The sequence below is a fragment of the Penicillium odoratum genome (assembly GCF_028828045.1).
Source record: "Penicillium odoratum strain IBT 22623 chromosome Unknown utg000001l_segment0_segment0, whole genome shotgun sequence".
Taxonomy (NCBI): Eukaryota; Fungi; Ascomycota; class Eurotiomycetes; order Eurotiales; family Aspergillaceae; genus Penicillium; species Penicillium odoratum.
The window spans coordinates 3,352,426-3,378,650 of NW_026643143.1; the positions used below are offsets into that span (position 1 = coordinate 3,352,426).

The window sequence follows — 26,225 nt, forward strand, 5'->3', positions numbered from 1 at the left end:
TTGATTTGGCTGTGAAGGGGATAATTTACAGAGTACATCATGTGATCTCACGTGCAATGCGGCCAGCTTAGACCCAGGAGCTGCCAACTCCCGAGGACCAACAACTCATCTGTATCGGTGTCCCTACCGTTAAACACAGATCTTCTCGAGGTTGAGATTTACCTCTTCGCCTTAATCCTTGACTGCAACTCCCCCGGTGGAAAGGCTTGGTTCCAAATAGCCTGTTCACCACCATGGCTCCGCAGGATACCTTCTTCCGCTCGTCGGAAATGAGCCTGACCCAGCTCTACATTGCCAACGAAATTGGAAGAGAGGTTGTGAGTGCTCTGGGTGAGCTTGGTCAAGTGCAGTTTAGAGATGTAAGTGGAACTTGGTCCCTGGATCAGACTCCTTCAGCCGTGAACAGCCCCGCTAACTTCAATGGCGTGTTCTTAGTTGAACCCCGATACCAATGCCTTTCAACGCACCTTTACTAAAGAGATCCGCCGCCTCGACAATGTTGAGAGACAGCTCCGTATGTGTTCTCCATCAAAGGAGCTCTACCGATGATGAAAATTGACTAATCCACTGGGTCTTTTCAACAGGTTACTTTCGTTCCCAGATCGAGAAGGCGGCTATTCCCATGCGGCCCTCGACAGACTTCTCTGACACCCTAGCTGCTCCCCTCGCTTCGGAAATTGATGAGCTGGCCGAACGCAGCGAAAGTCTCGAACAGCGCATCGCTTCCCTGAATGATAGCTATGAGACTCTGAAGAAGCGTGAAGTTGAGCTTTCCGAATGGCGCTGGGTTTTGAGAGAGGCCGGTGGATTTTTCGATCGGGTAGGTCTTGCTGCGCGCTCTTGGAGAGACAATACTCATATTTCGAGATAGGCGCACACCCAAACCGAAGATATCCGTCAATCCTTCGACAATGACGAGGCGCCCCTGCTTCGTGACGTAGAACAGCATGCTCCTCGTGGTGCCAATGGTGACACTCAAGGTCAGCAGAGCTTTTCCGAGATGAACATTGGCTTCGTTGCCGGTGTCATTCCTCGCGATCGGATCGCTGCCTTCGAGCGCATCCTGTGGCGAACCCTACGTGGCAACCTTTACATGAACCAGTCTGAGATCCCGGAACCTATCATCGATCCCAGCACCAACGAAGCGGTTTATAAGAACGTTTACGTGATCTTCGCTCACGGCTCGAGCATTCTGGCAAAAATTCGCAAAATTTCAGAATCATTGGGTGCTTCCTTGTACGGCGTTGACGAGAACAGCGAGCTGAGAAGGGATCAGATCCACGAGGTCAACACCCGGCTGGGCGATGTCGGAAGTGTCCTTCAAAACACCAAGAAGACATTAGATGCTGAGCTCTCGCAGATCGCACGGTCTCTTGTCGCTTGGATGATCATTGTCAAGAAGGAGAAGGCCGTCTACGACACTTTAAATAAATGCTCCTATGATCAGGCGCGGAAAACGCTGATTGCCGAAGCTTGGTGCCCAACGAACTCCCTGGCCCAGATCAAGTCGACCTTGCAAGATGTCAACGATCGAGCTGGCCTGTCTGTCCCTACCATTGTCAACCAGATCCGCACTAACAAAACCCCGCCAACCTACGTTCGCACCAACAAATTCACGGAGGGATTCCAGACAATCGTCAATGCCTATGGTATTCCGAAATATTCGGAGGTCAATCCTGGAATTTACACGGTCGTCACATTCCCCTTCCTCTTCGCTGTCATGTTTGGTGATCTTGGTCACGGCTTTATCATGGCCTCCGCGGCGTCGGCGCTGATTTTCTTTGAAAAGAAGCTGCTGCGCACCAAGCTTGATGAGATCTCATACATGGCATTCTATGGACGATACATCATGTTGATGATGGGTATTTTCGCCATGTATACTGGTCTGCTTTATAATGATATCTTCTCCAAGTCCATGACCTTCTTCAGCAGTTCGTGGGAGTGGCCAGAGGATATCAAGGCTGGCGAGTCTGTCGAGGCTACTCTCAAGGGCGATTACCGGTTCCCTATTGGCCTGGACTGGAACTGGCACGAGGCTGAAAACTCTCTACTTTTCTCCAACAGTATGAAGATGAAGATGAGTGTTTTGCTTGGCTGGACTCATATGACCTTTGCTCTCTGCTTCCAGTTTGTCAATGCACGCCATTTCAAGTCCAAGGTCGACATCTGGGGCAACTTTGTTCCTGGCATGCTGTTCTTCCAATCCATCTTTGGTTACCTTGTCGTCACCGTCCTCTACAAATGGTCGGTGAACTGGCAGGAGAGTGGGGAATCTCCCCCAAGTCTGCTCAACATGCTTATTTTCATGTTCCTCAAGCCGGGCTACGTCGAACAGCCACTCTACCGGGGCCAAGGCACAGTTCAGCAGCTCCTGCTCCTCATCGCTGTGATCCAAGTACCCATCATGCTTTTCCTTAAGCCCTTCTGGCTCCGTCATGAACACAACCGCGCTCGCGCTCTTGGATACCGTGGCCTCGGCGAGCAGTCTCGCGTCAGTGCACTTGAAGATGACGGTGATGTGAATGGCGGCTATGATGGAGCTCGTGACAGCCTGGCCAGTGATGGCGAAGGCGTGGCCATGCTTGCCCAGGACATCCACGAAGGCGATGAACATGAGGAGTTTGAATTCGGCGATGTCATGATTCACCAAGTCATCCACACCATTGAGTTCTGTCTCAACTGTATTTCTCACACTGCCTCCTACCTACGTCTCTGGGCTCTGTCACTTGCCCACCAACAGCTTTCAATCGTTCTGTGGACCATGACTCTCGGATCAGCCCTCGACCAAGAAGACGGAATCATTCGGGTCATCATGATCGTAATCTGCTTCTTTATGTGGTTCGTTCTGTCATGCAGTGTGCTCGTGGGTATGGAGGGTGTCTCCGCAAGTAAGTCAACTCAAATACCAGACCAAAGATTTTACCAGAATACTAACAAAATACACAGTGTTGCACTCGCTACGTTTGCACTGGGTCGAGGCCATGAGCAAGCATTTCATGGGCGAGGGTATCCCATTCTTGCCATTCAGCTTCAAGACCCTGTTGGAAGAAGACCCAGTCGATTAGGCTGGGCATTGCTGTCTTTATTTCCGGTTAATTTTTTTCAGCACTGTCATGATTTCGCATCTGTGGCACCTAACACTCTCTGGGGTTTGACCTATGTATTGTAAAGAAACTAGAATATACAGTTCCAACTTTTCTACTTGTATATGTGGACTTCTCAAGTGGACTCTTCTTTTGATTGGTTCGGTAGCTGTAAATTAAAACTTCGGTCGTAAATATCGCTAACTTTCCTGCATTTTTCCGTGGGCATCAGGAACTAAGATTGAAAGAGTTAGAGCCGCACCGTCATTGGCTTTTCCAAGGTTTCAATCTCCGGGCTGTGGGGGTCGAGCCTCACGCTAACCTTGGAAGGTACGGTCTTCCTATCGATGAAATTTTCGTGAACTTGAACTGTGAATCGCAAGACTGACTGAGCCTCAAGCATAATATCTTCATGATTGATTCTACATTTCTACGCCTACAATGGAATACTGCATTCACCGCTCAAATGATTTTAGGTAAGCGAAGGGGTCAGCCTGAATTCCCACCCTGAACCCTTTCCGCACGCTAGTCGTGGAACCGAATGCTAGCACTTAGCCATGGCGTTGCGTTATCCAATGAGGGTCCAGCTCAAGACCAGTCTAGCTCCAAATTTGGAAGGGAACATGGAAGCTAAGGGTCTTTTTCAGGCGATGTTACCGGACAAGCCGACTAGGGGTAAGGTCCCTAGGGGTCTAACTACAGTGTAGAGCCTTACTCCGCCATCGATAAAAGAAAGCCAGTCAGGCTTAGTTCCTTTCCTGTTCCATTCCACGCTTAATAAAAATCCTGTCCCACTATTCCCAATAATCATCCCTTCCGTGAAAAAACAAAAAAAAACACCCTACATCAATACCTCATACCGTCAAAATGCACACCTCCTTCCTCCTCGCTACAGCCATCACAATCCTTGGCACTCAGGCTGAATCCAGTACCATAGTCGGCTACTTCGCCCCATTCTGGGATGTGATCGTCCCCGCCGGCGGCTGGACAAGCAGCGCTGCCAGTCTGGCCCATATCAACGCCCAAGCCGCCACATACCACGTGGGCTGTGACGAGAACGCCCCAAAGACAGACTGCGACTTTCCCTCTTCATGGACTATCATCCAGGGTCCCGAGACAGTGAGCTTCACGGGAAAATACATTGCCACGGCTTCAGACGATTATACCAGCTACGATATCACTGTTACGGAGTCATTTGAATGCTCGCTTAAGTCTTCTACGGAGTCTGCTAGCTGTACTATGAGTGTTGGGATGAGTGGGTCGGTTGATGGTATGAAGTATAAGACTTCGACTACGACTAAGGCTACTTATGCCACTGCGCCTATTGATAGCTCTTATCGTGCGTTGACTGTTACTGCGGGTTTGAGTTCCTATACTATGCCTGCGGCTACTGAGAATGGGGGTGCTATGGGTGCTGCTGGGGCTATGATTACGGCTGCTCCGGTTGTTGCTGCTGCGCTTGCTGCTTTGCTTTGATTGAGTTACACGGTTATTGAATGGGCGTGGAATAACTCTAATGTTGACGAATTGTAATAAGTATTGGAGATGTATGAACATATTTAATAGCGGGACGGATATTGGACAATGAACGGTACATTGGTTGGTTCAAGTACTCTTGTGCTTTTGGTCAGCAGAGCACTTAATGGCGTTAAGGCGTTCAGTGTACTCAATCCACCGAATTTTAGAGTTGGTGCCACTGGAAACACCCAGATTATATAAAAAAGCTTGCATATATCCTACAGCATGGACTCGATTTATTCAAATGTTTTAATTATTTTTTTTATATTGTCTTTTGAGCTGATCTAGATGTGGCATCGAAACATCGAAGGCGACGAACGAACCGGCTCTAGATGTAACAACTAGTAAAGAGATCGGAACACAACTCCGACTCAACCGGGAATAAGAAGGGCATGTGATTTTAAGATAAAGGGGTCATGTCGTGACATAAATGAGGTTGAGCCAGGACAGAAATCATGTCCAAGAATCAAACGAAACCAAAATTATGGGCGATCCACTTATTTCTTGTACTTGTTGTACATGTCAATAACCTTCTGGACCTCATCCTTGGATCCAAGGAAGACACCGCTCTTGTCGTGGATGTGCTCGGGAACAACGTCCATCAAGCGCTCCATACGCGAGTTCACAGCCAAACCGCCAGCGTTCTCGAAGACCATAGCCATGGGCGCACACTCGTACAAGATACGCAGCTTACCCTTGGGGCTCTTCGAGTCGGCAGGGTAAGCGAAGATACCACCGTACAGCAGAGTACGGTAAGCATCCGCCACCATGGAACCAATGTAACGGGCGCTGTAGGGCTTGCCACCGTCTTCAGGGTACTTAAGGGAGTGGAAGTACTTGTTGCACCACTCATCCCAGTACTGAGAGTTACCCTCGTTGACAGAGTAGATGGAGCGGGCAGCAGGGAGACGCATGTTGGGGTGAGTGAGGATGAACTCGCCCAGCGAGTTCTCGAGAGTGAAGCCGTTGACGCCGCCACCACGCATGGTGATGACCAGCTGTGCGGAGGCACCGTACATGGTGAAACCGGAGGCGACGAGGCTGGTACCCGGGTGCAGGAGGGCCTCGGGGCCGATCTTAGTGGCGCCCATGAGCTCATCGGGCAGCTGGAAGATACCGAAGATGGTGCCGACCGAGACACCAGCGTCGAGGTTGGACGAGCCGTCAATGGGATCGCACACGACGGCGTAACGGGCATCAGGGTGCTCGTCGAATGTGATAAGTTCCTCTTCCTCTTCTGAGACTAGAATGCGGCACTTTCCGGAGCCGCGCATGGCGGATATGAAGATGTCATTGCCAATCACGTCGAGCTTCTTTTGGTCGTCACCGGTAATGTTGGAGGAACCTGCGAGACCGGTCAGGTTGATCAGGGAGGCACGACGGATGTAGTAGGCGATCGACTTGAAGGAGAATTGGAGGGCGTGGCAAAGCAGGGTGAAGTCACCCGAAGCTTCGGGGTGCTTGGTCTGCTCCTCGGTAAGGAACCGGGAGAGGGTGACAATATCGGTGTTAATGTTCTCCTGACCAACAGGGGGAGCGCTGCCAATGTTCGCCATGATTATTAGGGGGGAATTGGGTGTAAAAAAGGATAGGTGGGTAGTCAAGAGGTGGGGGAGGAGAGAGCGGAGAATAGATATAGAATTGAGAAGAAGGTTGAAGGGTTCAATTTAAGCAATCCCTATAATTGGTGGCAAGAGTTCAACAAGGCAGTTTCGTAAAAAATATGTGGAGCGATTAACGTCAATGAAAAAAATAGGACGTAAACCGGTCTAAGTAGTGGTCAAGCAAGTTGCCGCGGGGGAGTGACTTCACCCCGAAATGCGTTTTCGTCATTCTTCCCCGCGTGACCTGCCCGCTCCGGTTTTCCCCTTGTGGGCCGAGAATGCCCGCAAATGAGCTTCAAGGAAGCTATAAGCTATAAAAACATAGAAGACTTATATGAATAACTACCTTGTTTCAATCTAATCCATCTATCATCTTATAATCCAGGAGCTGTGTTTAGTGATTGAAGCATAGTCAATTGACTTGAAAAGCTTTTGTACTTCCTGGTCCAGACTAGTGTAGATCCCTCCGATCCTTTCCTGATGCCGAGTATCGGGCTCTCAGGATAACTTCCCGTTTGTCGGAAGAATTATATCCCTCTAATTCCTCCACTGTGGGGGTCACCTGAACATGAAAAGTTCGTCCAATATTAGGAGATTGAAGTTGATCAATAGTTACCATTCTTGTGGGTCAAAGTCCCGGTGAGAGCTCTATAATGTGTAGGTGTAGTATATACCTCGGAAACAGGAAAAGACTCGCTGGACGTGCATCGTTGCGGGATTTCCCTCTGCCTATTGGATTCTCGGGTGTTATCTTGTCCAAGGAGAAGTTCGGAAACATTAGAGGATCATCAAAAAACCTCTCAAATACCAACCATAGATTTAAATATCTCGGAAGTTAGTTGCGGAGGCCCCTCAGCCCCCGCCAAACTATAATTTCTACCAACGATTTAAAGACGCCTTTCCAGAGACGCATCTATTTTTGAATCCATAGCATCAATTGATCAAACACGTATACCTTGGAGAAAGAAAATTGCAGATTTATTACGGAGGTGCACTTTTGAATCTGTAGGCTCAATTCTCCAGTGGCAATTGACTTCAGTAAGTCTCGATATGGTATCTCTTGGAGCGTGCACATGTGGCTTGTCCTGGGTTTAGTCTCTGTACAGGGGCAAGTCCTCTTGCAAATAATGAAAGACACGCTTCCTTAAAGTACTGTAAAATGGCTAAATTTACAACTACTAACCATTTCCACATTACAACTAAAAAGTTCACATATTCACTTTAAAAGCCCCATTCAGTCTTCCAGGCATGAAAACCTACGCAACCTCGGCTTCAATCACCATCTCATATTGTTGAGGATCAGGCCAAAATTTGCAAATCCTAAAACCAGATTCAGCCAGAAGTTTCTTCCAATCACCTTCAGTTCGCTCCGCCGCCGAAAGCAACGCCAGCATCTGGACATCCATGGTAGTTTGACTAATACTCGCCCCTTTAGGCGGAAGGACAATATCATAGATGAAGAGCTTCGAGTAACCCTTCACCATTGCGTCCCGGGTATTACCAAGTAGATGCTTAGCTTTTTCATCCGGCCAATCGTGAAGGACCGCATGCATGAAGTATGCTCGGCTACCTGGTTTGAACATCAACAAACAAACTTAACCACTAGAAGGTGAGGGGCTGTTTACCTTTCACTGGCTGCGGTAAGAAGACATCATGGGTCATCGCCGTGATCCTTTCATTCACCTTAGCTTTGGCAATGATCTCGGGAAGATCTTGTAGAACGAGTGCTCCAGCTGGGAGATCCGGATGCGCGACTAACACGTGGGAAATGTCGATTCCTGTGTTTCCACCGACATCCACGACAAATGGAGCACCATTGTTCAGATCCGCACCCTTGAGCAGTCTGGTTGTGTCGTAAACCTTGGTCCAGGGGGTTTTCCATGTCGTCCATGCTTCCATGTGGCCTGTGAATGCTTCAAAGCATGCGGGACTTGCCTGTAGCCGGCCAAAGAAATTGAGGCCATCTGGATCGGAGTCTGAGTAGTTATTCACATTGATGTCGGTCGGTTCTTTGTAGAATGTCTTGGCTAGGTAGCCAGGGAGATTGCGACCGGACGCAATATATTGGTGTGTGCTGCAAAGAGGGCAAAGGGTCAGTATGTGATGTCTCATGGGCGATAGGGGAAACTCACGCTGCTTCAAGTGAAGCTCGGACCTTGGTACTTTCATCACCAATGGCAAAGGAGAAAGGGGTGGGTTTGAATCGATCTTCTCCGGTCTCTTCAACCACGTTGAAAGCTGCTAACAGGCGGAAGAATCGACCTGTGTTTCTTGTAAGCGATGTCTCAACCAGACTCACGAAGACTTACGAAGGAGGTTTGTCTCGACCGTAGGCTTAGTCAAATCAACCAGCTCATCGATCGACTTCTCTCCCCCTCCAATAGCAGTCCAGGATCTCCAAAGTCCCAAATCAATACATGTCTGGAGGGCGGCAAAGACAGCAGGGTGCTCGAAACAGAAACCCCATGCACGTTCATAAGGAGTCTCCACTCTTGCCAGAAGTCGACGTGCAGCAGCGCGGACTTTCAAACGCTCTACTTCATTTCCACCAAACGCGTCAATTTGGATTCCGTCAAGAACGGCGATGATCACTTCGTTTAAAGATACCATGATGAACCAACTGGCTTTGAACGAAAAGGGTTGAGAGTTTTTTTATCTTAACAAGTGGGGATACGGTATATATGGTTAACGCGATGCATTGACCACGATTTACGGGAGCATTGCCTTCAAATGTCAAAACCACTTTGCCTCCACCTCCCTGAGCCGAACGCTAATGACTAGTAAGCTGCCCGATACGGACGTGTACGCATCCCCAATGGCTCCAACGGCGTAGTCTCTTGCCACTAACATTCTGAGCATTATGAAAAATCCGATTGCTCTTGAGCTACCGCAGGAAAAGGTTTGCCAGTCGTTTCACTTTATTGCTAGTTTAGGAAATGATGGTATACTCCTAGGATGATCGTTTATCAAACCTAGGGGCGTGGACCGGATCAAAATTAGGGATTGACGGCCGTTTACCCAAGCCGGGTCAGCTACTCTTGTCATACATCTACCTCTAGGTCTAGACTGATAGATACACTGGGAGGATTGACACTCAGGGGGCTAACTTGGACGTGGGCCGTTTCCTATCAAGCTCAAATTTGACGTGTAGAAAGTTAATTGACCTGTCATGTCGTGGGTACACTGAATGTGGGGCTGTGGCGTGGGCTTGGGCCAAGTTGACTCGTGCAGGCACTTCGGACGGACGGTTAGTGGGCTTTAGTGCACATGCCATGGCATTGTTGCTTCCGGCCCCTTGTCCGCGACGCTAAATTGTTACATTCTAAAACGAAAGGCAACGTACTTTGGACTGGGATCAGAAAGGAAATCGATGTCGCTCAGTCTATAGATCATATTTTCTCTCTTATGCATAGACAAGCATGCTATAATAAATCGGAAGTAGCATCGTGTGTTGATAGCTTTTTGTTTTCTGTTCATCCAAATGATAATTATTCTAAAAACATAACTCGGCTCTTGCCTATCTTTGATATGGGCGTATACGGAGGCTTAGGACCTATGACCAATGCGGTCCTGTGGGTAGAGGCCATGATCTTTGCTCTCTTCGTGGGACTCAGGTTCTATACACGAAAAGCTATTCTCAATTCCATTGGACTTGATGATTATCTCGTTTGCTTTGCTCTGGTCGGTGATGCAAAACCAGAATTACTGTGCTAGATGCTGACATATTGCAGACTCTTCACCTACTTTATACCATCTTCGTCACCATCGGGACACACTACGGACTGGGTCAGTTGTACGCCACCGTTGGGGATCCAAACATCTATTTCACGGCCGTCAAGTATGAGCTCTTCAGCCAGGTGGCTGGTCTTATGGTCATTGGCGTCGGCAAAGCGGCAGTTGGAACTTTTCTTCTTCGAATTGTGCGAAACAAGATCCATATTTGGGTGATCTGGGGCTGCCTTTTTATCACGGCGGTTCTCACCCTCTTTGCTAGCATCACTGTTATAGTTCAGTGCGTGCCTGTTGAAAAGTCCTGGAATCCATCAGTTCCAGGAACATGCTGGCTCAACTTTTCTAATGTTGGCTACACTGTTGGATGTGAGTGATAACTTTGTATTTGCTCCTATTCTTCGGTCGCTCATCCCAGATATTTCTAGCATGGTTTGTCGCCGCCGATTTCTCCTTTGCTATTCTCCCGTGGTTCGTGGTCTGGGACCTGAATATGAAAAAGAAGGAAAAGATCACTGTCGCCGTTGGTCTCAGTCTTGGAATCTTGTAAGTCAGAATTCCCAAAAATTCTTGGTTTATTTCTCTGACCGTACTTATAGTGCCGGGATATGTGGTATCGTTCGCACTGTTGCGCTATCAGGCCTAGATGCATCCGAGTATATCTGTGTGTCCCCTCATCCCATCTGTACCCCCCACACAAGCTAACAAAAACAGATGATACCGTCCCAATGCTTATCTGGTCTGCGACTGAAAGCTGCGTCACAATCATGTGCTCCACCATCCCCGTCCTCCGCCCTCTATATATCCGCATCAAATATGGCAAGGATGGTAAGGACGGCTCTTCTAGCGACAATTCCTATAAGCTGCCTATGTACGGTAGTAATCGAAAGTATAGCAGCAGCAGGCATTACGGTCAGCTTTCAAAATCTGGGTTTGATTCGGTTGAGCCAAAGGGCTTTTCTCAACAGACCACTGTCATCCAGCCCAGTAGGACTCACGATAGTGATGAAGTGATTCTTCGGAGTCCTGCTCGGATCGAGAGGACGGATGAGATTTCCGTTAGTTATGAGGAATTTGGCGACAAGGTTTGAGGAACGATGTTTCAAAATTGTGTAAAATGGAATTTGGCAATCTCCTTTGTCTTTCAGACTTTCCACCGTCACTCCCTTTTCTGCTACTGTCACTCCCCTTAAAAATCAGTAAAATGACTTTCATTTTTTCAATACATCAAGTCCACACCACCTTCGCCGGCGCCTTCCAACCTTAGATTTTCTAGTCTACCTAACCCAACCCCAACCTAATCTAGAACATAGGGCTTAACATAAGGGAGGTTATCACCACCACTCTCTATCTACCCCTCTACTACTTGGGTACATGTATACTATAGACTTTTAGACATATGTCCGAAACCTCTACTAGATTTTTACTTTTTCCCCTTCTCCTTCCACTTCATCTTTCTTCTCTTCCCTTTTTTTCTCTTTCTTTTCTATTTCGCTATTTACAAATTTAGGGAGACCTTTAACCGTTAGATTAATATGATATAAAAGAAGGTAGAATACTAGATAGGATACCGAGTAGGAGACTAAGTAGAAGACTAAGTAGGAGACTGAATAGGAGGCTGAGTAGGAGATATTTAATAAAGTAGTCATAGGTCGCAATAAAAGTTGCAGCAAAATATTTATACGATGACCGGGTGGAACTTTTGACATGTCGCCGGTTTCCCGATTTAGAGAAAGGGGAGTGACTGTAGCAGAAAAGGGAGTGACGGTAGAAAGTTTCTCGTCTTTTCATATGTTCTTTCCCCCCTCTTTTGGATAATTACAGAGAATGCAAGAAATAATCTGTGTTTTTGCAAGAGGCCTGAGCGATCGCATTCCGAGACCAACACTTGGTAACTGTAGCCTGTTTCCTCGTAGTCGGATTCCCACGTAATAGAATCATGGGGATTATACTTCGAATTACCTGTTAGTTCCAGACTATTCAGAGGAACCGATTGTGCAATGCTAACAAGCTCGTCGGCAAATGGAAGCGGGTGAAATAAACATTTGGCGGGGTCCTTGGCAACTGACAGGTTGATGATAGGATTCTCGGCAAAGTCCGCGCCAATTTAAGCATGCGCTATCTTTCCCAACAATGGCGTGATGGCATGCTCCGATTTGGACTAGAAAAGAATTCGATACGCTGTTCATGATGAGATTTTTTTCATCGTGAGATATCAAGGATATGTACCAAAGTACATACACTCCGAATTTCGCAATGGAAAAGACTCCCCACATTCAGAACGCGACAGTGCCAGTGACGAAGAATACGGACATTGAACGTTCAAAAGAAATTCTGGCAGATGCCCCAGGTTTAGAAACAAGGCGACAGAAATGGTATGAATGGTTTGCGCCCACGGACACGCCAGCGGAGCGTCGTCTGATCCTCAAACTAGATGGATTGATCATCGTGTTTGTGTTTCTGGCATACTGGGCGAAGGTGTTGGACTCGTCGGCTACGAGTACGGCGTATGTGAGTGGCATGAAAGAGGATCTCAAGCTCTATGGGAATCAGTTGAACTATTTGAATACCGTGTATTAGTATGGGCTTCTCATCCGGTCGCAAGGGTTGTTTTGACTAACTTCTGTAGTGTTGGATTCATCGTCATGCAAATTCCGTTGACTCTTCTGGTGAGTCATGAAAAGTAACGTGGTTCGAACCAAATCTGACCCTTTGTATAGATGACTCGCTGTCCAGTCAATTACTTCTTACCTGCAGCTGATCTGCTGTGGGGTGTTTTCACTCTTGCACAGTATAAGGTTAGCACTATAACTCAACTTTATGCCCTGCGTTTCTTTGTCGGGGCCCTTGGGGGCTTCTTCTTCCCTGCGGTGCAGTGGTATCTTGGATGTTGGTATAAGCGGTCGGAACTCTCACGCCGAGGGGCCATCTTCTTCATTGCCAGCCAGGTCGGCAGCATGAGCTCGGGATACATCCAGGCCGGAGCTTACGACCAACTGAATGGAAGATTTGGGCTAGAAGGATGGAGATGGCTCTATATCATCTGTAAGCTGTGAAAGTGACTTGAAGCTGAAGCATAACTGACGTACCAGGTTTCGCGTGCACGGTTCCAATTGCGTTCCTTGGACTCTGTCTCCTGCCCAGTACCCCTGATAAATGCAATTCCAGGTTTTTGACTGCAGACGAAATTCAACTTGCGCAAGAACGCATGGCATCTGAGAACAGAGAAGCACGTCAACCTTTCACCTGGTCGGGAATTATTCGGATTCTCAAAGGCTGGCGACTATGGGTGCTAGTCGCGTTTGCCTTCTTTTTCAGTCAGGCAGACGGGGTCTCCTCAAATAGTGGTCTTTCCCTGTGGTTAAAGGCCGAAGGTTATTCTGTGGGGAAAATCGACACGATCACCACCGTCTCACCAGCAGTCACAATTGTTGCCTCGGTGATCTGCGCTGTGTTCTCAGACATTTACGATGCAAAGGCCAGCTTGATCGCAATTACTGCCGTGTTGAACATTTTTGCTTGTGTAGTACTCGCTATATGGAATGTCCCTAATGGCTTGAAGTTCTTTGCTTTTTTCCTGTCCGGCACGGCAGACGGCATTGCGGCTATTATCTATGCATGGGCCAATGAGATCTGTGCCCATAACGCCGAAGAACGTGCACTGGTGATCAGTGCTATGAATACGATTGGAAATACCTTCGGGGCTTGGATTCCTCTCTTGTAAGAAGAATGATCTATTTGGAAAGAAAACTCAGACTGACCGCAGATCTTTTACGTTCTAGTGTCTGGAAGACAGTGGATGCGCCTCGTTACCTCATCGGGTACAACTGGACGATCGCACTTGACGTATGCATGTTAATCATGCTGGCAGTACTTCATCATTTCTGGGTAAGGGAGCAGAGATTGACTCGTGCATAGAGTAATTTATGGGGTAAATGCATTGGTACTTTTGATGATTTTGGCACAATTCCAAATGGGCCTTACAGTACACCACAGGATCGGTAATCTTTAGCCAAAGTTTCGGGCCGAGACATATGTCTGCACGGAGTACAGTTGCCGCAATCTCATTCGATCTCGGGAAGAAATGAATCAAATCAAATCAATATTACCCCTGATCTTATTCCATTGGACCGAATCCCCTGTGAACCTTACAACCGGTTTTCGAGGATTGCTCTAACAAAGAGAACCAAATGCAAATTTCAAAATATAGAGAAAGAATGAACCTATTGAAGATTCTGACCAGGATTAACTAGGATAATCATGGTCAACCCACAATATAACTGGAACCTGGTAACCGGGCACAGGTTATGGAGTATAACGTATCTCGGGCAAATATCCACTATGGGACATTCCACTATGATGATCTCCACCATGTTCGATTTACACGATTGTGACTCGTGTGCTACACGTCTGCTACGGGTCAAGTATTTCTAATAGAATTTTACGCGTCAATTGGCTCAAATTTGAAATTTTTTAATTCACTATCGGCCCATCACCAATACCTACGGACTTACAACTTCATGCATAGCAAGCACATAGTAATTAACATTATATCACATTATATCAAGTATAGTGTTGATCTAATTGATCGTTTGATCGTGCCTAAAGCAGAGAATTGCTGACAAAGAGGTTTCCTAGGTGGGGCATCGGGGAGGAATCAATCTTGTTTTCGTAAGACTGAATCAATAGTGCCGCTGATCGATGCATGCTAAGAAATAACTGAATCCTGGGGCTACGAAACCTACACCTATCAGAATCAACGGCTTCCCGATCAAGTCGATTCCTCGAGTGGTCCGATTAGACCCACGATGGGGCCGGAACGTTCCTCCACTCGGATCCCTTCGCAACCTAAATCTCCTCCACTCTCGATCTACAGGGGACCATCACAGACCCAGTCTTGCATGTGCAATTGAACCAACACCATGGCCCAGGAATACAAAATCTCCGCCTCGGCCTCGGCCTTGCTGCGCTGCAGCAACGCTCTCCAACTTCCTACACTCTTTGAGCTCTCGTCATTTTCCCTGCAAATCAACGCAGTCCCTTCGTTATGGGTTCTGAATTGGGTGTTACCGCTCACTCAAAGGCAGCGGCCAATTCAAGTCCAGTGGCTATCTGGTGGGCCTGCTGGGGCTGTATATGGACGCTCTTCGTCGCCTTGGGTGTCGCCTACCTGATTGTACATCGAGATTCGCCAACAGTTCGAATCCGAGGCTTAGGCCTCACACTATCCGCCGTTTTCTTTCTTCATATCTATTTCTGGTCGGTTCAATGGGGACTTATGATAAGTACGCTTATGCCGGGAGACGCCATGTACTGGATCATGGGTACCTGGTTGCCCATTGGCATCTCTCTTTTCTACGCCTCCAACGGTCGTTTCCTCCATATTGCAAAGCTTCAAAAAAAATACGCCAATCCTTGCAACCGCCTCTCTATCAAATCCAGCCTGCAGAACAAGGCCGGCTTAGTTGGTCGCTTCCAGCGTCTTGACTATTCCTCGAAAAGTTTCATTGTTGTCGGTGTTGCAATGTTCATACAGGTTGGAGACCCTTCAATTGTATCGTTCGATTTGTGAACTAATTGGTGGCATTACTAGATTTTCCTTACCATCTTAATGTACATCATCTCTCGCAGATTCCATGACTCCTGGGGTATTCCTGGCACCGAGGTCCACGGTACTCCCATGGAGGTGAAGTCAGCACAAGGCAAAGGCTGGGAATGGTAAGAGCACCCGAGAAAATCTCTTCGTTTTCATGAAACAACATGAAACAACTAACACGAAAGATAGGTGGCCTGGTGTCCTGTCACAAGTCTTCTGGTGCTGGATTGTCGCTCCCTTTATTCTCTGGAAGGCCCGGGATATACATGATACCCAGGGCTGGCGAACTCAGACCATTGCCTGTGCGATTGCTGGTCTTCCCGCGACCCCTCTGTGGCTCTGTGGAATCTATGTTGATGCCATGGCCCCAGTAAACACGGTTTGGCTTCCTCCGCAATGGTTTTGCCTCTCTATCACCGTCATGGAAAGCTTCACCATCTTTCTTCCCTGCTGGGAAGTTATGCACCGCCAGGCTCTTCGTAAGGAGACCCTCGATGCGATCGCACAATGGGAGGCACGGAATAATACCGGCGGCGAGGCCAAGTCACTCGGCTCCGGTCCCACCATGGTCGAATCTATCTTGTCTGGCTGGAAGTCCACCAAGGGCTCCGTGCGATCCAACGCCTCCAATGAGAGTATCCTAACAATGAGTGCTCTTGAGTATGTTCTTGAGCGCAACCCAGGCCCTCTCCAGGAGTTCTCTGCTCTCCGCGAATTCTCAGGAGAGAACGTCGCCTTCCTCATCGCTGTGGCCGAGTGGAAGAGCTCGCTGTCCGTAGCTCTCCAGGACAAGACCGCCCCTCGCGATGAGAAGATCAGGGAGTTGATGCGTGATCCTTTCAACCGCGCCTTGCATATTTACGCCGAGTTCATTAGCCCAAGCCACGCCGAATTCCCAGTGAACCTCAGCCATCAGGTCCTGAGGAAACCGGAGCAGATATTCGAGAAACCCACCGCTCTCCTCTATGGCGAGCGTGAGGACCCTGAGCCCGCCACTCCGTTCAGAGAAACTTTCAACTTGGATTCACCTGTATCCCCTCTCACGGGGGACTCGGAGAAGGGTTTCAGTGACTCGATAAGTGAGATTAAGAACCTTGTGCAATATTGGGGAGAGATTCCTGCCGATTTCGACGCGTCCGTGTTTGCCGAGGCCGAGGCAAGTATTAAATACCTTGTTCTCACAAACACATGGCCGAAGTTTATTCGCGACCATCGAGCTTCAATTGGCTCATCTGCTTCTTTGGCTGGTGAGAGTGTCGTTCGTCTAGCCGATGAACGCTCCAATAAACCGACATAATGCCTACATGTAGACATGTATTATTCTGGATACATATACCCGAACGATCTCTATATAATTTTTTTATCCCACTTCAATTCAATCTTAAATTCTCTATTTGATGAAACTTGAAACCTAGCTTAGCAGGAAAATGCTAAATAGTGTATGTAGGAGCTACTCCTACCTACGTATGTACCCAAGTGTGTATGAGTAAAAATTGTCCCTGAAACGATTTTGCAGAAATCTAGGTATATAATATTTGAGGATGCAAAGTCCAGTGAGTCATTACCTTATATTTATGTACAGGCGATGTACGTGTGTCCCGCATTTTCCGCATTACCCGATGCTTGGCTTAAGATTGATGCCTCTACTACCCGCGTAGCTCGGTTGATATGCGATATTGATGATTTGACTCCGGGGCCGATGTACCTAGTTAATTACTTGTTGGGATATGATTCAGGTGACGACCTAAAATTTTTCCAAAGTCAGTTGACTTGATCGTCCAAGTATGTGAACATTCTGACCTTCAAACAGTTGAACATATATATAAGACTGGCATTTACACTTGACTGTAGCCTGGGCGCAATTCCATGTTTTACGTTGGAACACCTGTCAATTTGAAGTCATAATAAGCTCAATGTCAATCCTTAGTAGCATTCCATGAGTCCTCCGAGTAACTAGAAGTTTATCTGATCTATCCAAACGCTAGTTACACAGTGATGCATACAAAGCGACTTTGTGCCTGAGGCACCATGATTCACGCTATTCCCCATGCGGAAAGGTAGTGTGTGGTGGATCCGGGGCGGTCTAACCGTCCCAAGGGGGATTAGCGCGTGCAGTCCGGTTAGCTTAAAAAAACTTCGATTTGTGTTTTCACACTTTCCCTTTCCTCCATCAGTGTACATTCCATTGCAATAAAATGTCTTTTGCTTGGACTGCGACACAACTCTTCAAGACGACAACGCCTGCAGCTCACTAACACGAGTCTGTCTGGCAGAAACTCAATTATGGTAAGTCATGATCTCGGTGAAAAAATTTCTTCCCCAACACGAGCATCATCTTTATGATGAAACCTATAACCAATTCAAACTAGAGTCTTTGACCCCTTCAGGGAATGAAACTTCTGTTATTGCACGTCAGTCTGAGCTACTCACGCTCGTCTTGATTATTTTCACTACCAGTCGTCGAGATTTACAGAGAGCTAACTTTGACCTCTTAGAACTAACCAAATCATCAACCCTTTGCAGACTCCCAATTGCGTCAACTTTTGTAATGGTAAGTTGCTTTGCTTTTCTACACAATCACACTTCCCCCTTTTTCATGATGAACGCATTTAAGACTGGAAATTACCGTCCAAGGCCCCCGGGTCTCTGACGACAACCAAGGCTTGTCTGAACTTTTAATATCTTCCACATTTTTGTTTCGAACTTTGCTTTTGAATCATAAGCTAACTGGAATAAAGATAGATGGTAAGCTTGTCACCCACGACTACCCAAATATCCCTCACGTCCGAAGATGAAACGGCACTGGGCTCCGACGGACAAAAGTTCGGTCATGACGGAGATGCCCTTTTTGCGGCAGGCCTAGAAAACCTCGCCCACTGAGACATATCTCATGAATCTCATCGACTCACACATGACTTTGTGACGGGTTGCTAATCAACTCGTTCAGTATCTCGTCCTGACCGACTTGACTCGATCTCGTAGAAACCCCAAAAAGGTAAGCGGTTACTTGGTTTTTTGTCTTTTTCTGTCATTGCCCTATCTTCTATGATGAATCCTTTAGATGACGAGTCTTATCGGCGTTTGCCATGCAGACAACATCTTTTTAATACCATTCATGCCTTTCTGAAATTGTTTTTTCTTTCTCACGAAATTTTGCATACGAAATCTTGCAAACAGTGACTAATTTGTCCTGTCAGACAGTAATATCTTTGAACAATCGTCTCAGCTTCGGGCTTGCCATACCGTAGGTGTATGTCACACTGTCTCCTCCCCACCCATATCATTTTTCATGATGAATCGACGAAAACAAAAGACAAGCATATGTCCGAGCCACTGGCTTTGACGAGATCGTCATGCCTGATCAATCACAAATCGATTTCCGATTGTCTGCCATCCATTCAGTGCTCGATACTGATGGGTCTTGAATAGGATCGACAAAATTGATCACATGACACTAGCGATCGCTCTCTTGCTAATGTAAGTTTGACTTGGCTTGTCTTTTTGCTCGCACTTTGTCTTTTTCTCTTTCTACATGATGATTTACTTTATTATCACGACGGTCAACATAAGGAATTTTCTAATTGATGACCACCGCCTGTGACAGGGCATATTATCTGACACTTTCTTTGCAATTTTTCTTTGTCAAATCACGTTCTTTGGGAATCCCATACTAACGCTGAATTCAGTGAACAGGGATTTTTTTCAGCCTCGTTGTGCCGGTCTCCGATCGAGCTTCATTGCAGAAGCCCACAAGGCCCCTTTAGTGTGCAGTAGTTACAATTCAAATGATTATAAATGCAAGCTATACCCAAAGTACCTCCATTCAATTCATCGACCAGTTGAACGAAGTAAATCCTGCAGCGTACATCCTCATGTATGTTTTATTTTAGAAATCCCTGCTTAATCCTTGTCGATTTATTTCTGAAGGAAGAAGCCGATGAAGCCAAATCCCCGAGCTTGATGTGCTGAGGACGTTCATTCGTTGTTGAACTGGTCAGTGGGTGTGGGGCCCAGCGGTGTTGGACCTGTCAGCATCGACGATAAGCGCTGAACCTGGGCCGTGTGTGATGAGACCCTTCAAGGTGCATATGAGGTTCCCCGCCTCGGCCACAACTTCCCATGACCGCTATGGCTCTGCCGCAAGGTCTTTGTGGTTCCAAATATAGCTCATGCCCCCCTCTTCTCCCCTGTGGATAGCGTGCCATTCGCCTGGGTCCGCACTAATTGGCCCTACGGACTAGGGTTTGGTTGAGTTCGCTTTCTTCAAGCTTTCTTGTATTGCAATCATCAAATTTGGCTCCTCGTGTCTCTTTCTTTGCTTTTGTCTTTGTCTCTGTTTTCACGATTCCATATCTTGATCTCCTGGGGACTATCATGGCCTTAAGTCAGACCGTGTGTTGATGGGTGTATAGACCCAGGATGAACAGGTATGGTAGCATGCTTGCGCCTGTGAACTTTTCAGTTTGCAATGTATCGAGGATTCATGTTGATCGCTTGTTTTTAGTTGGATGGCTTCAAATCATGCAGGCGACGAGCAGCAGTACACAGGCTGGTCGTCGACCGCTGCCAACAGTAATCAACCGTCACCAAATCGTCGAGACCATGCAGTGCAGCCACCTTTGTTGACGACTGCATTAAGCGGTCTTCAATTCCACCATGGAACAACCCCTTTATCATCAACTTCCCTCTCGAGTCCTTTTATACATACCCACTCTCCACTCGTTTCATCTCCGGCAAACCCCAGATCCACATCGTCTTCTAGACAGCCAGCGAACTATAGCGTCCCTTATAATCCACAGGATTGGGGCCCTGTGGGCCTTGCTGCTGCGCAAGCTCAATACCCTCATTCCGGCAGTCAGATTCGACCTGCGCCCCAGCAGAGAACCGAGACAGGTTGGTTTCTCTGTCGTGTGATCTATAGTTCGGCAGGCTTTATATTGACGAAACGTAGATGAGTCCTTATCACCACCACCTCCACCATACTCACCTCCGAGCAATCAAAATCGATTATCACAAGGGACCTTTGCATCTCCCAATCCTAATGTTTCAGTACCGCCTTCGATAACACCACCACATAATCCTCCGATTCCTTCAAGAAATGGCGATTTTAATGCAAGTTCCGAATATCCACGACGTTCGGCGCATCGCCCTCGTCCACTTTCCATGGTCTACACAACCGACACTGAGTCTCGCCAGTTACCACCTCCGCCTCCACCACAGGGTCAATCGGGATCTAGATCTGTGTCACACAGTCGACTCGATGGAAACCAGGGTGTACCCTATTCCGCTCCATCCCATTCCAGGAATCGAGTTTCGTCTTATGAGCAGGCCATTCTGTCCCCAGCTATAAGAGACCAATTACCAGGACCATCGTCTGGTCAATTCGAAGCACCATCGAGACCACCTGCATCGCGTAGAGCTGCCTCCGCAGGTGCAGTGGTGAGCAGCGCAGGTCCCTCGAGGGACCAAAGTCAAACAAGAAATCGATCTCCATCAAATAGTGGTTGGGCTCCAGGTATGCCACTACCACCGCCACCACCAGGCCCACCTCCTACTGTGCGGTCTGTCAGTGTGAGCGGATCATCAGAGTCATCTTCTGCGAGAACACCTCAAGGCCCGGTCAGATCTAGAGCTCGACCGCCACCTTTAATGGGAACTGGCCTGGGTAGTATCCCACCTACACCTGCTGACTGGGTGGATGAAGAATACTTGAAGAGCAGGCCAAGCCGAGATGCTGAGCCACTGCATATTGACACCACCAAAGCGATGGCAACATCTGATCAAGCCGAATACCTTGACTCCAACGGTAAACCGCGCGAATTTCAGAGAACTCCAGGGAGTGGTGGTCTTTTCCGCAGCCCGGCTGTCCGTGATCCAAGTGCTAAGGGTATTCGTGAAAGGCGAATCGAGCGCCGGAATCGACAAAGCCATACGTTTGACGATATGAGTGCTATTTCCTCCAGCGGGAATCCTTGGGCCGATGCTTTGGAACAGATTAAACCGACAAATCTGGTTTTCCCTGAAGCGAGAAACTCACCCGACCCAACACGCCAGCCCTCAGCATCAAGGTTTACTCCCAAAAGTTCACGGAGCCTTCCCTCAGACGGGCAGTTCACGACCTCGCGGTCTCGGGCAAGTTCTGGAGGCCTTTTCACCGACCAGTCATCGTACTCAACACCCAAACTGGACCAAAGTCCGGATTCTGGACCCAGTGGGCCATCAGCTGCATTCACGCAGACGCCTCCTTTTTCGCCAAATGGCAGCTCCTCGTCCGCTCAACCTAAAGAGGCGCCTCAGCCGATACCGCCAAAAGCTTTGCCTACCCCTCCACTGGGTTCTGGCAGAGAGTTCCACCCTCAGCCTCGTCCTCGGGGTTCATCAAGAGGGCCAGAGGATCGCCCAATCTCGCATATTCTGCATATGCCGAATGATGCTCTTGCTATGATGAAGCCACTTTCACCACGTCGAGTTCCCCTGCAAGGGGCCCCGCAGCAGGCTTCCTTGGAATCCATCGTCAAACAAGACACTGATTTTATGCAAGATGCCATACAGCGGCACCGAAAGTTTATCGAGGATGAGGCCGCTGCTCCAAACGATGCCGAAGCCCTCAAAATTTTCACGCAGTATATGATCGCCGAGTCGCAAATTCGGCGTAGACGGTATGCTTCCATCTGGGAATCTGAGTCATTTGACGCCGAAATCGTGCATAGCAAGCTATTTCAAGTACCTCCCGTTCAACCTAGCATGCAGCCTGCAAAAAAGGCAGTCAGGCCTGCCCCAATGCTGGAAATCCCCCCAAATCGACCCGGTAGACCGGATTCCGCATGGTGGAATAACTACCAACCCTGCTTGTCACCCATCGCCAGTCTCAATATGAGCAACGATGAGAGCTCGCGAGGTCGTGCCCCCAGCCGCTGGTGGGAATCAAAGACTGGATCCAGTAGCGAAGGGGATGGAAGGCGAGTGCAGCGCTCCAAGCGTGAATCAAAATACATGGGATTAGCTCGAGACGCCATGCAGTGGGACCAGGAACGGACCCCATCTAGGCTTGATGATGCGGGAGCGAACTATACAGACGAGTACGCAGCTTATGGTCCAGATGAATATCCGCCAGAGAAAGTTGGATGGCATGGAAACGAGAACGATCATTCCAGTGCAGGTACTGAGGGTCGATATGAAGAGTTCATTGGAAACCAGAAGTTAGATATATCGCGGCTGGTCACTCTTCCCCCGCCGTATCCACGCCACTACCCTGCGGTCAACAATGGACATCCAGATCTTGTATCGTATCGAACCACGGTTCGATCTATCACCGATATTTCTGAGATCAAGTCCACCAGACAGCGATATCAGATGGATGTTGAGAGGATGACCAAGGAGAATCAGGAACAAGTTCAAGAGGGTCGTCGCCATTTTAAATCTAATATCCAAAGTCAGATCCAAGAAGGTAGTCTCACCTTTGCGGAGGCTGCTGAGGCCGAGGCTGCCATGATAGTTGAAGAACGGAGACGCGAAAGTGAACTAGCAAAGCGCCAGCTTGACTCCTATCAAAAGATGGTACTGAAGCCAATGCATTCTATCATCACGGATCGTATCGACAAAGCAACATCCTGCATTGATGAATTGAGAAGTAAACTTTTCGACGACGCACAGCACGAGACCCCTGATCAAACGCAAGAAGAAGGCGACGAGAAGCCTGAGCTATTGGAGAAGCTCACACAGCTCAAGTGGCTATTCGAAGCACGCGAGCAGCTTCACCGAGAAGCATTTGATCTTGTGAGAGAGCGAGATGAGAAATACAAAATGGTCGCTCTATTGCCATACCAGCAAAGCAATAACGAAGAAAAACTCCGCGAAACGCAAGCATTCTTCTCGAAAGATGCCTTGGACCGACGTGTACAATTTGAGACCGAGGCATTTTCCCGCCTCGAATCATTCTTGGATGTCATTGAACAGAACGTTGTCCGGGGTGTTGAGAAGCAACTATCAGCCTTCTGGGATATCGCGCCCTCGCTCCTCGCTTTGGTACAGCAAGTTCCTGAAAACCTGCATGGCTTCCAGGTCCAGATCCCGGCAAATGAGTATGAAGAAAACCCAAGCTACCATGCGCATCCGCTGCAGTATCTCTACTCGCTGCTCTCACATGCCGAAAAGTCTAGTTACCAGTACATCGAGTCCCAGACGAATCTTCTCTGCTTGTTACATGAGGTCCGGTCGGCCATGATGCGAGCTAATCGCAACCTTATGGAAGCAGAAAGGATCAAGCGGGGAGAGTCTGAAGAGACAGTTCGTAAGATTATGGAAATGACGCGCACAGATGAAGAGGTCTCTCTGACTACGGATCTGAAGGACAAAGTGGCTACTGTTGAAGGACAATGGACAGAGGCTCTTGGAAGCCAAATTGAAGTGCTGCGGGGGAGAGTGAAAGAACAGCTCATAAGTGAAGATGCATGGGAAGACCTAGAGAGACTGGAGCAGGAGTAGGTCATCCCAACTCACCGGCAGTTGAATGATTCTTCTTTTCTACATACATATTTTAGCCTGAGATTTGTGATATCCCCATTCGTTCGTTGTTTACCGGGTTTGAGTACAGAGTATATTCAATTCAGTGGACCTTTATTTTCAAATGTAATCATTTCATCAATCAAGTATTGACAAGTGAGGCATTTAGGGGTAACGTAGTGTAAGTGTGTCTAATAGAGGTCCACTGTATCACGTGACTTCTCCTTCTAGAGTGTTCCGTCCCAATCGTACAAATATCCGTCACTCTTCTCTTCCTTTTCCCTTCCTCATCTACCTTCAATCACTCCGTCCAGTAGTTTATCTGGACTTCTCTTGAAATTGTGAGTATCTCTGGTCTTTTACATTGCATTACACCCTTGCAAGGATAATTTTATCCTTTACCCCGGGCCCTCAACCCCTCATGGGGCTTGAGCTATCCTGGGTCTGCTCAAATGATGAGATTCAAGCTGGCACCAGTCAGACGACGATGGAATTGTTCCCATTGTCTATGCTGATCAGTATACCGTCCGGCATACGCAGCCGTGACCTGATATTTGTTGCACAATTGCTTTGCGCAATTGATTCCGCTTTCCTTCTACCACGTGAAATTTCTGCGATCATCGCTAACATACAATTTCTTGAAGAACCTTATAGACCCGGTTGGAATATTTCCGCAGAGAAGAGAATTGAAGGAGAAGCAGCGAATTCGCAACTTTCTCGCACAAATCACCCAAATCAGAGTTTTCTTTTTCCAAGTTTAATAGTCCCACATTCATCATGGTTCTCCACAACCCCAACAACTGGCACTGGGTGAACAAGGACGCCTCTGGCTGGGCCAAGGCGTACCTTGAAGAGCACCTGACTGTTATCAGTGCTGAGGAAGGGGGCGTGTCCGCCAAAGTAGACAAGGTTGTGTCGATGAATGGCGACGTAGACGTCAGCCAGCGCAAGGGCAAGGTCATTACCCTGTACGATGTCAAGCTGTCTCTAGAGTATTCAGGTTTGTAGAAATCCACTCGAATTCGAGCAATGGCAGCTGAGACTGTTTATAGGTAAGACCAAGGACGGCGAGGAGGTCACCGGTTCCATCAACATCCCCGAGGTAGCCCACGATACCGAGGAAGATGAGTACGTCGTATGTTTCCCTTGTACCCCGAAGTTCTCCTTGAAAATATAGGAGAGCTCATTTAGAACTTTGCGCAAGAATTGCTCGAAACTAATGCCGAATTTGCTGTTAGTTCGAGATTGAGAACTACGCAGATGCCTCCTCCAAGGCGCCTGTAAAGGACCTTGTCCGCTCGAAGATCCTCCCTCAACTTCGCGTGGCCCTCGCCAAGCTCACCGGTGCTCTCATTACTGAGCACGCAAAGGACCTCCAACACGCTAAGGACCAAGACTCCTCCCGCGGTTTCACTCCAGCTCCCGTCTACCCCCAGACCCCCAAGCCCCAGGCTGCCCCGGCTACCGCCACCACCACCACATCCTCCGACAAGGTCGCCGTCAATACCACCACTGTGACAGCCTCGGATGAGTTCCGCACTACCGCCGAGGAGCTCTATATCACCTTCACCGACCCGCAACGCCTTGCCGCTTTCACTCGCGGTGCCCCTCGCCAGTTCGAGGGCGCCCATGTTGGTGGCAAGTTTGCCATCTTCGACGGCAACGTGACCGGCGAGTTCGTTAAGCTTGATTCCCCCAAGCAGATCGTGCAGAAATGGCGTCTGGCTCAGTGGCCTGCCGGTCACTTCAGTACCCTTGAGATCAACTTCGACCAGAACAACGTCGATGGCGTGACTCAGCTGCGGGTCGAGTGGTCCGGTGTCCCCATTGGACAGGAGGATGTCACCAAGCAAAACTGGGATGTGTACTACGTCCGCAGCATGAAGCAGACTTTCGGGTAAGCTCTTCTTCTCTCCTTTATATCCATTCCCTTATCCAGCTCCGTCCCCTTGGTCTTTGTTCTTTGTCATTTTGACCAGCGGGTCGTCTACATCCAGATTATCGACTTCCAATTCCTTACGAAACAATATACTAATGACTTTCCTTGTGATTCTTCTCGCTATAGGTTTGGCACTATTCTCTAAACAACTTGGCCAGAGTTCAAAAGCTATCTGGTAAATAGAGAACAGATGAACGTGCCTGTCGAGTCTTGATTATTTCACGCCCTACAGCACGGAAAACCACGAAAAAGAT

At 48.1% G+C, this 26,225-nt stretch overlaps 9 protein-coding genes across 9 annotated transcripts; 7 read left to right on the top strand and 2 right to left on the bottom strand.

Annotated features, from left to right (window-relative positions):
- Positions 1-233: 233 nt before the first annotated feature.
- On the top strand, positions 234-3,065 carry N7520_001280 (H(+)-transporting V0 sector ATPase subunit a; the record flags this gene model as incomplete). Its single annotated transcript, XM_057135215.1, has 5 exons — positions 234-359; positions 436-514; positions 585-820; positions 872-2,888; positions 2,947-3,065. 5 exons carry the CDS (start codon positions 234-236, stop codon positions 3,063-3,065), a joined length of 2,577 nt encoding a protein of 858 aa, XP_057001151.1.
- An 885-nt stretch (positions 3,066-3,950) lies between these two features.
- Positions 3,951-4,559, top strand: N7520_001281 (uncharacterized protein; the record flags this gene model as incomplete). The annotated part of the gene is made up of 1 exon (XM_057135216.1): positions 3,951-4,559. One exon carries the CDS (start codon positions 3,951-3,953, stop codon positions 4,557-4,559), a length of 609 nt encoding a protein of 202 aa, XP_057001152.1.
- A 539-nt stretch (positions 4,560-5,098) lies between these two features.
- fbp1 (fructose 1,6-bisphosphate 1-phosphatase) lies at positions 5,099-6,157 on the bottom strand (the record flags this gene model as incomplete). The annotated part of the gene is made up of 1 exon (XM_057135217.1): positions 5,099-6,157. The coding sequence occupies one exon, from the start codon at positions 6,155-6,157 to the stop codon at positions 5,099-5,101; it is 1,059 nt and encodes a 352-aa protein (XP_057001153.1).
- A 1,304-nt stretch (positions 6,158-7,461) lies between these two features.
- N7520_001283 (uncharacterized protein) lies at positions 7,462-8,815 on the bottom strand (the record flags this gene model as incomplete). The annotated part of the gene is made up of 4 exons (XM_057135218.1): positions 7,462-7,775; positions 7,831-8,279; positions 8,338-8,467; positions 8,515-8,815. 4 exons carry the CDS (start codon positions 8,813-8,815, stop codon positions 7,462-7,464), a joined length of 1,194 nt encoding a protein of 397 aa, XP_057001154.1.
- Positions 8,816-9,733: 918 nt separating this feature from the next.
- N7520_001284 (uncharacterized protein) lies at positions 9,734-11,025 on the top strand (the record flags this gene model as incomplete). The annotated part of the gene is made up of 5 exons (XM_057135219.1): positions 9,734-9,886; positions 9,937-10,303; positions 10,363-10,480; positions 10,534-10,598; positions 10,649-11,025. The coding sequence occupies 5 exons, from the start codon at positions 9,734-9,736 to the stop codon at positions 11,023-11,025; spliced, it is 1,080 nt and encodes a 359-aa protein (XP_057001155.1).
- A 1,165-nt stretch (positions 11,026-12,190) lies between these two features.
- On the top strand, positions 12,191-13,939 carry N7520_001285 (uncharacterized protein; the record flags this gene model as incomplete). Its single annotated transcript, XM_057135220.1, has 6 exons — positions 12,191-12,513; positions 12,564-12,603; positions 12,655-12,979; positions 13,027-13,654; positions 13,717-13,780; positions 13,853-13,939. 6 exons carry the CDS (start codon positions 12,191-12,193, stop codon positions 13,937-13,939), a joined length of 1,467 nt encoding a protein of 488 aa, XP_057001156.1.
- A 1,042-nt stretch (positions 13,940-14,981) lies between these two features.
- On the top strand, positions 14,982-16,827 carry N7520_001286 (uncharacterized protein; the record flags this gene model as incomplete). Its single annotated transcript, XM_057135221.1, has 3 exons — positions 14,982-15,470; positions 15,528-15,652; positions 15,720-16,827. The coding sequence occupies 3 exons, from the start codon at positions 14,982-14,984 to the stop codon at positions 16,825-16,827; spliced, it is 1,722 nt and encodes a 573-aa protein (XP_057001157.1).
- Positions 16,828-20,038: 3,211 nt separating this feature from the next.
- On the top strand, positions 20,039-24,014 carry N7520_001287 (uncharacterized protein; the record flags this gene model as incomplete). The annotated part of the gene is made up of 2 exons (XM_057135222.1): positions 20,039-20,423; positions 20,482-24,014. The coding sequence occupies 2 exons, from the start codon at positions 20,039-20,041 to the stop codon at positions 24,012-24,014; spliced, it is 3,918 nt and encodes a 1,305-aa protein (XP_057001158.1).
- A 795-nt stretch (positions 24,015-24,809) lies between these two features.
- Positions 24,810-25,933, top strand: N7520_001288 (AHA1 family protein; the record flags this gene model as incomplete). The annotated part of the gene is made up of 3 exons (XM_057135223.1): positions 24,810-25,032; positions 25,085-25,167; positions 25,271-25,933. 3 exons carry the CDS (start codon positions 24,810-24,812, stop codon positions 25,931-25,933), a joined length of 969 nt encoding a protein of 322 aa, XP_057001159.1.
- Positions 25,934-26,225: the final 292 nt, after the last annotated feature.